Raw genomic sequence first — 15835 nt, 5'->3', positions numbered from 1 at the left:
TTTATAGACTGGGCAATGTACATAATTTGAATACTTCTAGGCATATCTCATCTTTGCTGAGTCACATGCATGATGGGCCCCATCCTATGCCTCTTAAGGCAACTGTTACTCCACTCCCCATCTCTCTTGAGGAGTAAGATTGATTACCCTCTATTAGTTGCAATGTTGCAAATAGCTTGCTGGGTAAGGGAGTCGATTCTCCCCTTGCAGTGGCTGATGCTGTCAATCAGATTCGTTTTTTGTCATGGAATGTTGCTGGGCTTGAGAAGGTCAGTGATCAGAATTGGCTAGATTTTATCATGCAATATAACATGCTGGACCTTAAAGGACCCTGGTCAATCCGAAACACATCCTTCCTAGATGGCTTTGTTCACTTTTTGTTTTAGCCCGGCTATACCAGAATCCTCTGGGCGGGCCAAGGGGGCGGGTGTGCATTTTAATATCACTGACTCTGAATTGTCTAATGCAAGACTTGGAGACAAACTCTTTCAAATTTGGAGCGGGTTTTCTTACTTTTTCTGAGAAAACAAATCTTTTGGCCTTAAACATCTATAACTCAAACAACCAATCTACCTACTCCAATATTATTGTCTCTATGGTGACTGAGAAATTCTAAACATGATCCCCAGAGATCAGCTCATGTCATATCTCTTTTACTCCAATAGTGGCAATGGGTGACTTCAATATTTATCCTGGTCAAAATGTTTGCCAGATTTTTCAGGATTTCCCCTTGGGGGATGAACCTCCAAGTGTTCATTTTGAGCACACCACCCAAGGGGAACAGGCAACGTTTTTAGTTAACTCGTCCCAGTGCTCAAACTCCCACCACACACATAGTCCTGCTATCACATGTGCTACACCTTCTCTGCACACACACAAGCAATGTTAGCACAAGGGTCTGGGGTTTAATCTAATCTAAAACAGAACTTCACACATTTGGGGACAGTATACCACACTGTATATACTGACATAGATAAAAGGTCTGGTTAATAGGATTCACAAAACGCAGTTTGCTTCCACCATCGCTTTATGTATCTCAACCAGGGATTGGCGAGTAGTCCCATGTAAGCTATTAGGGCACACTTAGTGTGTCTCTCCAGGTCACAGAATAGGTCCTGGAACCTTGGAACTAGATTAGCATGGCAAAACACAAAGTTACAATATCAGTTGAAACAACAGTTGGACCCTCAAGCCAGGATTGAAAACCCTTTTACCATGCAGGGGAACTTCGGGTCTCAGCAATCCAAATCATATTGGTGAAGGACCATTTATGTCGCTGAAATGCAGAACCTGTATATCGTATGTTGTAATCATTTTAAAATATTTGTATCTATTAGGCAAATCCTATCTCTGGTACAAATGGAATTTCAAAGAATTCATGTTTAACATGACTTTTCTTAATCCCTTAAGTAACTGTACTTTTGTGGGCAATAATACGTTATGCTATGTGTAAGATTTGGTTTTTTTAAAAAAAAATGAAAGTAATTAATTTATGGTCATTACATAATATTTGGTTTTCCAGTAACTTCTTAGGCCTTAACTCGCTGATTTCTTGTATATTAGGGTCTAAGGGACAACACTTTTTAAGAGCTGTTTTTATTCAATTGAATTAAAGTTGTTGCAACTAGCGTTTCTTTACTGGTCGAAACGTGCCAGTTTATACACAATTGGCTGAATGTATATTGTGAAAAATAAAATGTATGCATGGAAACGCTAGAGTTAATCTTGACCACTGACATTTCTATAATTCAGCAGTTCTTTTTTGCCCCCCTCCCCCACCTCCTACCTGTAAGGGCTAGTACAACCCAATCCAAGGTTTGTGTGGGTTCCTGCTCCTATGGTTAGCAGTTTGGGCTGTACAATCACTTTTGGAACTCGACTAAGGTTGTTAAGCATTTTGTTTGTCACAGGTCTGTAATGGCACTGACAAAACTATAAATTACAATGTAAAGGACGGTGTCCAGAGGAATTAACGAATTTCAGTTGTTAAATAGAACATTATTACATGGGAGTCTTAACCGCCCAAGTTTGTCATTGCATCAGGAGTACCTTTAGATCGCATTCCTTTACATCTGTAGCCCTTTACTTTGTTGGTAAGTTTTTTACTTTTAACCCCATCTCATTTAATGTATCTTAATATTAAATGTGTGTGTGTGTGTGTGTGTGTGTATGTATGTATGTATGTATATATATATATATATATATATATATATATATATAATATACACCTGTATTGTGTGCATTTATATATGTATGCAATATATATATATATATATATATATATATACATAAAGAAATATGATGCAAACATTTTTATTTTTTACATTAAATTGTTCAATATAATTAGAATCTTAACATTGTAATTACTTCTTAATTGATAAGATCACTATTTTATGCTTGTGTTCACATATTAATTCTAGACTACCACTACCTATACATTTTACATACTCTTACTAGCTCTACACAAGACCTATCTCCAAACCTAAATAAAAACTCCTTACTGCCTACATAGGCTACCCTTCCCTGAGGCTTAAAAACCTCTTTCTACCACTGTACAGTACCTTTTAAAATTAAATTAACTGCTTATTATGTATGTTTTGTAAATTAAATAAAATTAAAACAATCACTTAAACTTTATAATTTAAATCTAATGTTAAAGTAATTTTTTACTTCTAAATTGTTAGCAATAAATTACTTAATATCAGTTTAATTGTGCATATCATTTTTTTAATTACATTTAATTTAATACCACACTGTATGCACTTAACCTAAAACCTAAACATGGATGCGAGTTAAATAATCCAGATGTACTTGCCTGCAATGTAACAACTCTCATAATGATACTTTGGAGGTACTGGTAGCATACCTAATTAGCAGTAGGTCATTTAGGCCGCTTATGTGATGCCAAAGGGAGACCATTGCATTGTCCTGTTGAGTGATTTACTAACCACCAGAAACCTCCTGGAACATTTAGCCATCTACTGCAGAATGGTCTGGGGATAGGACCTCTGAACAGAAGATATGAATGATGCATCTTTTTTGGAAAAAAGCAATTGTGCTCCCCTTAAAGAAAAAACCCAACATTGCCCAAGATGTACTGGAAAATTTAAAACCCCTTTCTCTGCTCCCCTATTTAGCTAAGGTTGCGGAGAAAGTGGCAAATGGTCAATTAATGACACATTTAGAAAAAACTGAATCCCCGCACCCCTCGCAATCTGGATTCCGGGTGGGCTTCTCCACGGAGACCGCTCTCCTGAGAGCGACTGAGTTCCTTAGACGGGGGGCGGATGCCGGTAACACCATGGCCTTGGTGATGCTTGACCTCAGTGCGGCATTCGACACTGTAGCCCATTCCATCTTACTGCAGTGTCTAGTCAAAGCGGGTGTCATCAGCTCCGCACTGGGGTGGCTGAAATCCTTCCTCACAGGTAGAAGCTTTATGGTGCAACGAGGCTCTTGCAGATCAGCAGAGATGGCCTTGGAACAGGGGGTTCCTCAGGGCTCGGCCCTGAGTCCAACGCTTTTCAATCTGTATATGACCCCCCTTGGCCGAAGTGGTGCAGGCGTACGGAGTAGAACTGGTATCCTACGCTGACGACACCCAACTGCTGATCTCGCTGTCCCAAGCACCAGCAATGGCAGCATCTAATTTTAAGGCTTGCATGCAAGCATTAGCTGAATGGATGGATGCACATTGCCTAAAACTAAATGGATGCAAAACAGAGGTAATGGTGGTGGGAGGAAACAACTTGAGCTGGTCTCCAGATATGTGGCCGACGTGTTTGGGTCCCACACCTGTTCCCTGTAAAGAAGCCAAAAACCTGGGCATTTGGATGGACCACACTTTATCCTACGAAGGCCACATTCGTCGCCTCGTAGGAAAAGTTTTGGAGTCCTGAAAACATTAAATCGCACCCTAGATCTACTCCCGCTGGAGGCCAGACGCACTATGACCCAGGCGCTGGTGACCTCCCGGATGGACTACGGGAATGTTTTGTTCCTGGGTGCTACAGAACACGGTTTAAAGCGCCTACAGGTCCTCCAAAATACAGCAGCTCGTCTCGTACTACGACTCCCCAGAAGAGCAGCATCTAAACCAGCTTTAGCTGCGCTACACTGGCTATCGATCAAGAAGAGAGTGATGTTCAAAGCCCTCTTAATGTGCCACAGGATACTCCAACGTAAAGCCCTTCCCTATTTGTTTGATCTAGCACTCGGGTATCAGCCAACCAGAGCCCTCCGATCAGAGGGGATGGGGCTGTTGACGATCCCCGTGTAAAAAGAGCAAAACTAGGTGGTCGCTCTTTTAGATATATAGTAGCAAAAAACTGGAATGCTCTCCCCACATCCCTAAGACTGGAAGAATGGGAAACAAAATTCAGAACCATGCTAAAAACACATTTATATAAACTATAAGCAGGGGCTTGGGGGTGGGTGATGTGGGAAGGCTGTATGTCTCTGATAACTTAATTTCTTCAGCGCGGGGACACGCCGGGATGGCGTCACCAGGCGCTTTATAAACTACCTTATTATTATTATTATGATTGTACTCCAGAGAGCTGAGGAATGATAATATTGAGTGTTTCATCTGATAATACTTCTGGTAATTTTGACTGAAAATTGTGTGTTTCTGACATGGTCCATTTTATAGACACATCGGTTTGAGTTTTTATTATTATTATTTTTTTTTTTTGCAGGACTTGATGGAGTATTTGAACTCGAACAGCAGTGAATGTACTCTGGTTTTGTTTTATACACCATGGTGTCATTTTTCAGCGAGACTGGCTCCTCATTTTAATTCTCTGCCACGTGCTTTTCCTACCCTCCATTTCTTGGCGCTTGATGCCTCTCAGCATAGCAGGTATTTCTCAATGAACGTAGAGTATTGGAAAATGTTTGGATGTTATTGAATCATAACTTATTATTTTTATGATTAAAGTCTCATTTTAGGTGTCAAAACTTATCATTAGGTGAACGTCTTCACCCTAACTAAAAAACCAATAATCCCTAATAGATTCTCACAAACGCCTTGGGGAATTTTGGAGATGGAGGTGGCAGAAGAAGAGGCCAGCACCCCATCTACTGAAATTAGAGAAGCAATCACAACAAATATGATGAAGCAAAATTGTGGTCCTAGTTTCTTGGCAGGTTGGCCATGTTGTAGATTTCTTTGTAATTTTTTTCATTCTTGTTACATACATCTTTACTACTTAGCTACTGAACCAACCCACTACCCATCCCCTCATCCCAAGTGCTGAGCACTTTTTTTTTGTCAAACATGTTTTTATTGATTTTCCGGTATAGAACATGACAATACATTTAATAAAGGAATCCCATTATAGCTTTCCGGTATCTATATCAATACACAGCATTTTCAGTTATTCATGGTACCCCCTCCTATCGATTCTCAGTAAGCATTGCTAGGGTTAATAAGTAAACATTGTCCCAACAGCCCCCCCCCCCAAACGTTTTACCCTCCCCTCCTCTTATGTCTCTCCCTCCTCCCTCTTGAACTGAAAAAGAAAAAGGAAAAAAAAACAGGAAATAACAACTTAAAACTGAAAAGAAAAAGAAGGCCTAGCCGAAGACTCGGGTGACGTGGGGGTAAGTATAAATCTTGCAGTCAGTACTCTAGTGGGTAGGATCTCACTGTTTAGAACTGGAAGAGCAGTAGCACTCTCACCCCCGATGATCAGGCCACTAGTGGAAGACTTCTAGAGAGGTAACTGATCAAAGGGCCCCAAACGTTATCAAAGTTTTTAAAGTAGGAGGAGCAAGATCTATGACCTCTTGGTCAGGGTAACTGCTCTCCCTTCGCGCAGCTCCCTCCTTAAGGCACTGCCCCAGCGCCTTCTGGTGACTCAGGTAGGTGGTGTTCGAGGCCCTCCTCCACCCGCAGGCTCCTGCCTGCGCCTCATCCTTGGTGGTGCAGTGGAAGAGCCTGCTCTTCTGCTGCTCTGCTCTGTCTGCCTTTTCTGTCTGCTGCTGTTCTGTCTTTCTCTGTTCTGATTCTCTCGGTCTTTGCCTTTTTTGCCGATTATTTTCTTTTTGCTTATTTTGTGTCTTTGTCCTGTTCTGCCTTTTTTCCTGCCACTGCTGTCCCCGCGGCCCTCCCCCTACGTGTTCCCACTCCTGCCTCCCAGCTGCTCTCCCTTCCCCTACTTACTGGTGGGCGCACGCATCGGGCGCGCCTCTTGTGCACCAAAGGCAAGCCGGTCCAAGACCAGTGCCAGGGACCGTGGTCCTCTGCCACGACCGCCGCTACGACTCAGGGACCCTCCACGCACTCAACCCTGGATGCAACAACTACTGCCAGCTTTCGACACAAAGCACTACCCAAGGCCTGTTCTCCTGTCGACACTTCTGCCGCACCTACACCCACCTCTGGACCCAGACAGCTACCGCCAACCCACCGGATGCCAGCGCACCCAAACCCCTGAGCTGCATCCTCCTCAACGTACTCTCCCTGCACAGACACACAGTAGAAATCTGGGACCTCCTCAACACCCTCTTGCCCGATGTCGCCTTCCTTATAGAGACCTGGACCAAAGCCAGCTCCGCACCGGACATCGCAACCACCATCCCAGAAGAGCACAAGATCCAGAGGAAAGACTGCCCCAGCCACCCTGGAGGAGGCCTTGCCTTCGTCCAGAAAAGCTCCCTCCGACTGACAACCTCCATCTTGAACGACTACTCGCCCCCTATGGAACACATCCACTTTCTGATCCAGGTCGATCCCAGAACGACTCTACGGGAAACTCTCGCCAACCTCCAGGACCCAGCACCCCTTTCCCCAACACCATCGCAGACTACATCACGCCCTCGCCTCCACAGACTACATACTGCACGGAGACAACCCCAGCGACCCAAACTCCACCGCCCTCCTAGACAACCTCCAGAACACCGCAGCCAGGGTCGTCTTCCGCACCCGTTGACAAGACCACGTCACCCAGTACCTCCGAGACGTCCACTGGCACCCCGTTGAAAAAAGAGTGACTTTCAAGCTGCTTACACACGCCTACACAGCACTCCACAACACGGGACCCCAATACCTCAATGAAAGAATCTCCTTCCATGCCCCCAAGAGAAACCTCCGCTCCGCTGACCTTGCCCTGGCCGAAATCCCCCCGCATCCACAGAGCCAGAACAGGAGGCAGATCCTTCTCCTACATCACGGCCAAAACCTGGAACAAGCTCCCCCTCAACATCCGACGAAGCCACACACTGCAAGCATTCAGGATGGCCCTCAAGAACTGGCTCTTTGGATGACCTCAGAGCTGCCCAAACCTCTCTCCCACCCCCCCCCCCCTCCCCCCCAGCGCCTTGAGACCCTTACGGGGGAGTAGTGTGCTCTATAAATCCCTGATTGATTGATTAAAGTAATCTCTAAAAATTTCACTTTCCATTATAACTGCTTGTCCTAGACGTGCATGCCATTGTGTCCGGGTCGTGCATCCCTCTTTTTTCAAGCTGCGGCAATTGCTGTCTTCGCTACTCCCAGGCAACGCCACGTTATTGCTTGTTTGATATTTCAGGCAGTTATTCCATAAGCCCAGGAGTGCGAAGTCAGGGGTGTCTGGGATAGGGTATCCTAACATATCTTTGATTTGGGCTAAGATTGTGGTCCAGAAGGGCAGATTGTCGGGCTGTCCCACCAGATATGACGAAAATCGCAGAGTAGACCACAGCCCCTCAACATAAGTCAGATGTGTTAAAGATCTTTATTAGTTTTGTGGGTCATCGGTATCAATTGTAAAATATCTTATAGTGGTCTTCATGAAGCCCTAGAGAGTGGTTGTGCCACGCTAGGTCTTTCCAGAGTACCTTCCATTGGGTGTCTAAAATGTCGTGCCCCAGTGTGCGCTCCCAGAACTGAAAGTGATGTGTTCGTCGGGAGGGTAGTGTGTGCAACAGGAGATAATATGAAAAGGAAATGGCGCACTTAATTGTCCCGGCCCCCTTGTCAAAGTGTTCTTCTAGTGGTGTAAGTTCCCTGGTCGCCACTTCCAGAATCTCAGGGTGTAGGACCCAGTGACGTAGCTGAAGGTAGTGAAAGTATTCGGTGTTCGGAAGTTGGAAGTCTCGCTGACAGTGTTTAAAAGTCGATATATCCCAGTTATGGAAGACACAAGACAGTGTGAGGCAGCCCTCCTCCCTCCACACATCAAATGGGCCTGGTTACATTGCTGGTGAAACGGCTGGGTTATAATGAATGGGAGTAAACGGTGAGGGAAATGTCATCCACGCATCCAATCTTAGCACCTCATCTCAGATTTTTAAGGTCGTTCTCGAGGGGTCCTTGTGTAAGCAATAAGACGGTGGGCTGGCTTCGGTTTCCAGAGAACATCCCATATGGCTCTTCTCGTTGTTGCCCTGTCTATGTGGAACCAGTGTTTGTCCGACTCTCGCTGGGACCACTGTGTAATGACTCTGAGTTGGGCCGCTTTTTAATAAAGTGCAAAGTCGGGGAGTGCCGGACCTCCTTCGGCTTCCGGAGGAAGTTAAAAGCTGGGCATGCTCTTTTATTTTGCCAGATATTTTGTAAGAAGAGTGCGAAATCGAGGTAGGTAATCCCATTCTAAGTCAACAGGCAAGCTCTGGAAGAGATGAAGAAATGTTGGTAGGACTGCTATCTTAATGGCAGCCTTCTCAATCAAATGTATCACTTTTCGTACATTATCGTGTGTCTGTCTGCCTTTAATAAAGCCGGATTGATCCAGGTGGATCAGACCAAGCAGTCAGTCTTCCAGATGCGAGGCCAAGATTTTGGAGTATAACTGCGTGTCTACAATAAGCAATGCTATAGGGCGACAGGACGCTCAGTGATGTGAATCCTTTCCTTGTTTTGGGATAACCGTGATAAGGGCCTCGCTTCTTGTATGGGTCACATGTTTGGGGTCTGCAATATGATTAAAAAGATTGGTCTTAGCTCAGAGGCCGGTAGCATGCTGGCGCCGCCCGTGTTCTTTGCCTCCCACTCACCATCACTATTTGGGGGTTGGGAGTCTGCTCAAGTGTCCTCGGTGAGTGGGGTAGATATCAGCCAACCGCCGCCCGATCCGTGCCACAGCGCGTTCCAGAGACCTTCGGACAGGCCACGGAAGACCCCGTCCACCAGGCCCCGACCTCACCAGGCCCCTTGCCACCGGGCCGCATCTGCACCGCCAAAGGCTCTAAATGTGCACAGTCAAGGACCACTGGGTAAGATGAAGTGGTTTCCGGCGATGGGTTTCGCCTTTGGTGTTCGTTTTCCTTCCTTTTTCGATTGGTGGTAGCAGAGCCATCATGGATCACGTCCACATAGCCATCTTGGCTGACCACTACCCCCTAGGCACTTTTTGGATGTTTGAGGTACTTCACACTTAAACCTGTCGGCAAACCCATGGGAGAACCTGGCAAGCTAAACATTTCAGCAAACTACGCAAAATTCTGACTTTAGAAAGGGGTCGTTTGTGTATATCGATCCTGGCTTACCCAGGGAAACTAAGGGTGGGCATAAAGAATAATGTAAAACATAGGGAAAAAATACAAATGGTTTACAATGTTTTAATCTGTAATTTTTTTCCCAATGGCCCATTTACCATAGTAAAATATTGGTATGGCTATCAGACCCTTCTGGTCGTAGGGATGTATAGTGTTAGCTCTTCAAAAAATACTGTTTTTTTTTAAATTGTTGATGCAACTGTGTTGCAGCTTGGTATGAAGGAAGATTATTATTTTTTTTTTGTGTGTCCATGATACTGATTTTGTGAACCGTGGTCATTTGTACATCTCTGCATTTGTGATTACCTCAAGGGCTCTCGTGATTCAGAGGGCATTTTTCAAACTCTGTTTTTTCTTGCACACTGGCTTGCATTTAGAAGCCAAAGATTGAGGGAATTCCAGTTCATAATAACAAATGTTCTAATATTCTGGGCTCCCACACTTCCCCCAATAAAAATGGTACGTCACTGCATGACTGGACCTATCACTTGTAACCGGAAAAGCACCAAAATATAAAATGGAGACCTCAAATTTTCTTCATGAAAAATTATCCATTCGGACATTTGTGGGTAGTTGCGGATTTTGGGCCCGGCTTTGCCACCATTTAGGGAACCCTACCTAACCCGGTCATTTTCTGAAAACATGACACCTACATGAGGCCTGGGTGGTGTGAGGCAAAGTTCTGTAATCTGTGGGAATCCACAATATTCCTGGCCATCCAGTGTTTCAACACTTGATAAAAACAGTACCTCACTTGTATGGGTGGGCCTATTGCCCGTGAGAGGAACAGATGAATACTGTTTCAATATCAAGTCAATGTGGTCTTTGCATGGTCCCTGGTCTGTCAATGTACTGGGCAGATTGGGGGCAAATTCTCCAGTCCTCTTCCACAGTTGTGCAGTGAGTCTGTTGGTGTTTTAGGGATAGGGAAGATCAGCCATAATCCCAGAATGTGTGTCCCCCACAAATATATTTTTCTAAAATAAATAATACATCATCGCTGGTGTCTGGTTAGTTATTGGCCATCTTCTTCCCTCTTATTAGTGATAACCCACCCCTGTTCTGCACCCGTGGAGGGGCAGAAAGACATCTTCATCCCTTATGGCCTTGGCGTGCCACTCCTTCCTTATTCTCTAATCATTTTTCCCTGGTGTCTAGTTGGGGAAGGGGTTGATGGTTCTGCCTCCTTTTTCACACCTAGGGGGACAGATTGAGGGCAAACCCTCCCCATATATCCCTGATGGGGAGCAGAGAGACGTTGGGTCTGTTGTGATGTGGGGGCACGGTCCAAAGCCTGGGCAGGCTGCCTACCCCCATTTATTTTTTGACCATTTTTCCTTAGTGCCTAGTGGATGTTGGGCAATTCTTTCCAGGTGGCATTGGGAAAGGAAGGCGGAAAACTGTAGTGCAGTGGGAGGAATTGGAGGTCATCACTTCCTTCGCATAAGCAAGGTTAAAACCTTTTGTACTTTTGTATTGAACTTGCTGTGCTTCGCAGAGCTTACTTCTTCATTCCCGGTTTCTCTACAATACTCATTGCTTATTTAGTTTCAACGTTACTCTCATTTCTTTGTTGAGATTTTGTTCTCTACTTGCCCCATTTGTAAATTTTAAGGAAAACATTATTTCTAGACTTTTATGCATCCAACTACCAGTTTAAGGAAAATAAATCTCACTTTGATAGATAGTGAGATTTGTGTAGTATTTGATTACTTATTATGCAGCGGGCTGGCTCAAAATGGTTAAAATGTAGTTTGTGCCCAAAAATGAACTGCAAACTTTATGGATCTTAAATTTTCAATGTGTCCTCATGAATGCAATAGTATTAAAGAGTTATTATTACAGTTTAAATAATATATCTTTGAACCTCTTTATATATTGTAAAGCTAGTTTGTTAAACGTGTATGCACCTCTTGCATCCCAGTTACGGCCAGTAACATTTAAAAAATTGTTACTTAAAATTTCCAGAGCAGTATTGCATTCATCAAAAGTAAAGCTCTCACAGAGCAATTTGATGTATGCATAAAAATGATATTGTAGGAAGCTGGCTCTCCATATAGTGTGCTAGAACGAAGTACGCTGCAGAGAGTCCAGTGGGTCTCCGATTGGTTTGCAGAAGCAAAAGTAGATAATACGAACGCTTTCTTTTGTGGTAGTGTGGGCGAGCAGTTAGGCTTATCAGAGGATAGTACTAAAACATTTTGTTGTACTCACAGAGGCAATAAATGAGACACACACTCAAAGAATAAATCTGAGACCAAATTAGAAAAATAACACTTCTTTTCATATATGTTTTAGAACCAAGAACTTCGTTCAAATGTAAGTACTGTTTTCGATATCAACAGTCACCGGTGAGTAAAATGTTCAAACCTGTGCGCTTTTACACACAATGCACAAGGTCCAAAGTACTACCAGCAGTTCTTCTGGAACCTACCTGGTTCCACTGGGAGCCGGGTGCTGGTGGGGCTCATAAAACAAAAGGAGATAGTGGTGGATACAAGGGTCGCACCTCAAAATTACTGTATGTACGGGCTTACAGAGTGAATATAGATAGTAACCTCACATGAAAAAGTAGAATTGGTGCCACTCAGGTTAAAACACCCCACTACCTAAGGTGTAGAAAACACAAGAAACAGCAGTAACTTGTGAAATGTTACAAACAAAGAAACCCTGGCACTCACGATATTTCAGATTATATATATATATGACGAATGTGCTCACTATTGTGACTCTCTTTGTTTTCCTTTCCTGTAATGTTAGTCAACACACAGGTCTTCCAATTATGCCTTGATTCAATGTGTTTATGATCGCCTTAGTATGTTGCCTTAACCCATGCTGTGAAGCGCTCCGGTACCTTCGGGTCTGGCTAGCGCTATACAAAACTCTACAATAAATAAATACGAATAAATACATTGGTGGCATTCCCGAGACCTGCACATGTCCGAGACATGCTGACTGGCTACATTTGCTATCCTAGTTCCATTCTGAATACACTACTCTTTTGAGCATTGCTCCTAGAGCAGTTCTAAGTTTTCTTATGAAGTTCTGCAGAACCATTTAGTGTTGTCCCTGGCTGCCAAATGCTGCCTTTCTCCGTCTTTTGTTTGTGTGTTATTCTCAGTGGCTATGAGATCAATCCATAGGTTGGGAATGGGGAAAGAGCCAGGATGTAAGGATATGATAAAGTGCATTTCATGGAGACACTGTTATCCTTGGTCATTGGGCTCTTTCTCCCTATCAGTTCCATCTGGCTGGCCCTTCAGTTATTGGCCAAGCACACACAGATTGGCTTATTGTTAATTAAACTGAGTGGAACCTTACAAAGATGCCCATAGGCACAGTAATTGGATCATGCAGGGTATTTAATAGCAGTACCAATGCGCACAGCTTAGTATTTCAAATTTTAAAAAAAGTTCACCCTCATGTTGATAAAGGTAAGAGTTCATTTAACTAAGAGTAACAGAGACACCAAAAGCATATATTTATTTTTTACATAATGCTTGATTCTGCTATTTCACAATTCAACGTACATACCTGTTGGCAGATTTATTTTATTTACTGGTGTACAAAACGCACTATAACTTACTGAATATCCTACCATTTTCGAGTACTGGTATATGTTTAATCAATTACTTTAAAAGGAAGTTGTATGTAAAATTATGCTTTCCACTGCTACATTAATTTTGTATGTTTTATTTGCTTTCTTCAGTCTTTCTACAAGATTTGGCACTGTAGCTGTTCCCAACATACTTCTGTTTCAAGGAGCCAAGCCTATGGCTAGGTTTAACCATACAGAGCGGACTCTAGAAACTCTTAAATCCTTCATATTCAATCAATCAGGTTAGTAGGGGGGAGAATGGAATTGGTACTCCATTTGCCATATATCATCCTGACTGTTTGTCTTTACATATATGTAGGAACTTCAGAGCTTCCTAGGGAGGGTTTAGCAAGTTAAAACTTCCACTCTGGGAACCTGCTCATTTTAGGACACAATTGAAACATTACCAAGACTCAGATATCAGCAGGAGTCCAAATTTGTAACCTGGTCTAATTGCTCTTTCCTGTTTCAAAATGGTTGAAAAATGCTTGTGCCAGAGGCACTCTTAGAGAAGAGATCTAAACTAGATACAAGTTCTTCACAACTCTCAAGGGTCCTTCAAATGCACAACCTTAGTCAGCACTCTTCTCTCCCTACCCACATCAAATAAATGATTTTGGTCCTCTGTAGTACTGTCTCTATTTCCTTCCAGTTACCCTCTTCAGTTTTTTCTCTGAGTTTATGCTCTGAAAATGGCTCCTCATAAACCTTATCCTCTCTATTATCAACTGCATCATCTCTCGAACATGTACTCATCTTACCCAATCAGAAGAGCTTGTCTGTCAAAGAATTATAACAGCAGCATTGCCTCAGTTGTTGATACATTAGTCTGCTTCAGTTAAACAACAGTACACCAAGTTTCTCATTTAGAAAAGAATATAGATATGCTTTATGGAAAATGTTTGGTTGACTTCCAAATACCTACTGTTGTGTACCAAGTTAAAAGCCCTGAAAAGAAGTTATGAAAATGTCATCCTTGTTGTTCAAAGCCAACCTTCTCCAAAATTAAATTGACTTGTCCTTTAATCTAGCTGGGTCCCCTTTCCAATATATCCAGTATAATACCAGTGCTCCCACCTAACCCCTGCCTTGACCCTCAGCTGACGAATGCAATGAAATTCTACTCTTCTTGACAGACAAAATATCATCCCTCACACCTTGATATCTGTCCGATTCTTTCCTCTCAATACCAACATTCCTTACATTATAAAAGTCAGTTTCAGTTTGTTTGCTTTGCAATGGTACAATCTGCTAAACGCTTCCCTCACCCATGGAATTTTTCTCGACCTGCTGAAATCCTGCCACATGACTTCATACTCGAAAATAAAAACCCAACCCCAATATTGTTTCCAAGTATAGGCCTGTCTCTAATCTCTGTTGGCATGGAGAGTTGCATGACTGTTAAACTCATGGAATACATTACCAAAGAGCAGCTCTTGACTGATCATCACTCTGGATTCTAAACTGCTGTAGCAATGAGATTGCCACATTAAACATATAAGATGATGTGCCTTAAATACTGAATCGAGGAGGGGGACTCTTGCTTCCTCATTCTGTGTGATGTCACATCACCATCTGACACAATTGGAGACGGCAGAATGATCTCCACTTTGGATTGCCACACAGCCCTTCATAGCAATATCCTGGGTTTGTTTTCCTTGTTTCTGACCAACCTTTCTCATTTGATGAAGATTCAAAGTCTGACTTAAGGGAACTCTGTGGTACCTTGTGACTTCCCTTTTAGCTCCCACTTTGTTGATTCTATATTGCAAGCTGTTGAGTTTGTTATTCAGGGGGTCCAGCTTTCATACATCAATATGCAAATGATTCCATAATATACTTAATAACTTCCTCCATAATTGACATTCTACACTTACCTACCTCCCTCACCAAACTCTAAACTTCGATGGCGTGCAACTCCTTTCCTTCATTGTCGTGCACAGTAAAATCTTTGAACTTAATTATAGATTCATTTCTTTTCTTGGTTCTTTACATGAGCAAAATAGCAAAAGTGGCCAGTACCATCTCTCAAAAACGTTAGCCTCTTCTTTTGACTTCCCATCTAAATATGGCTGCTGAGGCATTGGTTATCTCATGCTTGGACTATTGCAACACATTTTGTCCCAATGGGCTTAAAGTTTCACTCAATCGACAAAAGGCTTTATACACTCTACTCTTGTCTTCAATAAGAACATTTGACTACATCACCTCGATTCATTCCAGCTTTCATGAGCTACCAACTGAACTGAAGCCAAGAGTCGCATTTAAAATATATCATCTTAACTACTTGGTCAGTTTACCGTCTCGGCCTACAACTCCTTACATTAAAAATGACCTAATCTCAAAAAACAAAATCTTTTTTAAGTACAATAACTACTTTCTGGAACTCTCCAAACCGATCTTAGGACCTAAATATGTTCAATGTTGTTCAGATGACACCTTTTAATGGCATGGTTTTGCAACGATTTCACCATTTTGACCTTCGTAATGTATTGTACTAGTATATTTGCTGTTACCTTTTGTGGTAATGGTCTTACTGATCATATACCAACTGTAGACTTTCCTATCATTTGCACTCGTATTCAGTTCCACAGAAAAAGGAAAAGAAGAGGGGTCTGTATTTGTTATGATTTTGATAAATCTAGGTTTGCAAAATGGCCACAGTCACTGAAAAATGTAGTTATCAGAGAATCTCAATTTTACACACATTTTTAAATAAAAATGAAATTGGTCTAAAGATTTCAGACAGTGTTT

The 15835-nt window shown here is 42.7% G+C and overlaps 1 protein-coding gene and 1 long non-coding RNA gene across 2 annotated transcripts in view; one reads left to right on the top strand and one right to left on the bottom strand.

Moving 5' to 3' along the window:
• The window catches only part of LOC144769225 (uncharacterized), a 341045-nt gene that overhangs the window by 45687 nt on the left and 279523 nt on the right, over positions 1 to 15835 (bottom strand). The window lies entirely within an intron of this gene.
• Positions 1 to 15835, top strand: part of TXNDC15 (thioredoxin domain containing 15) — a 69221-nt gene that overhangs the window by 52623 nt on the left and 763 nt on the right. The window contains exons 3-4 of the mRNA XM_078653262.1: positions 4698 to 4861; positions 13193 to 13323. Coding sequence (XP_078509388.1) covers positions 4698 to 4861; positions 13193 to 13323 — 295 coding nt within the window. The remainder of the gene's footprint in view (positions 1 to 4697; positions 4862 to 13192; positions 13324 to 15835) is intronic.

This window comes from Lissotriton helveticus, chromosome 7 (genome assembly GCF_964261635.1).
Source record: "Lissotriton helveticus chromosome 7, aLisHel1.1, whole genome shotgun sequence".
In the NCBI taxonomy this organism is placed as follows: Eukaryota; Metazoa; Chordata; class Amphibia; order Caudata; family Salamandridae; genus Lissotriton; species Lissotriton helveticus.
The sequence above is the reverse complement of the archived record's forward strand: the minus strand, read 5'-3'. Positions and strand labels throughout refer to the sequence as shown.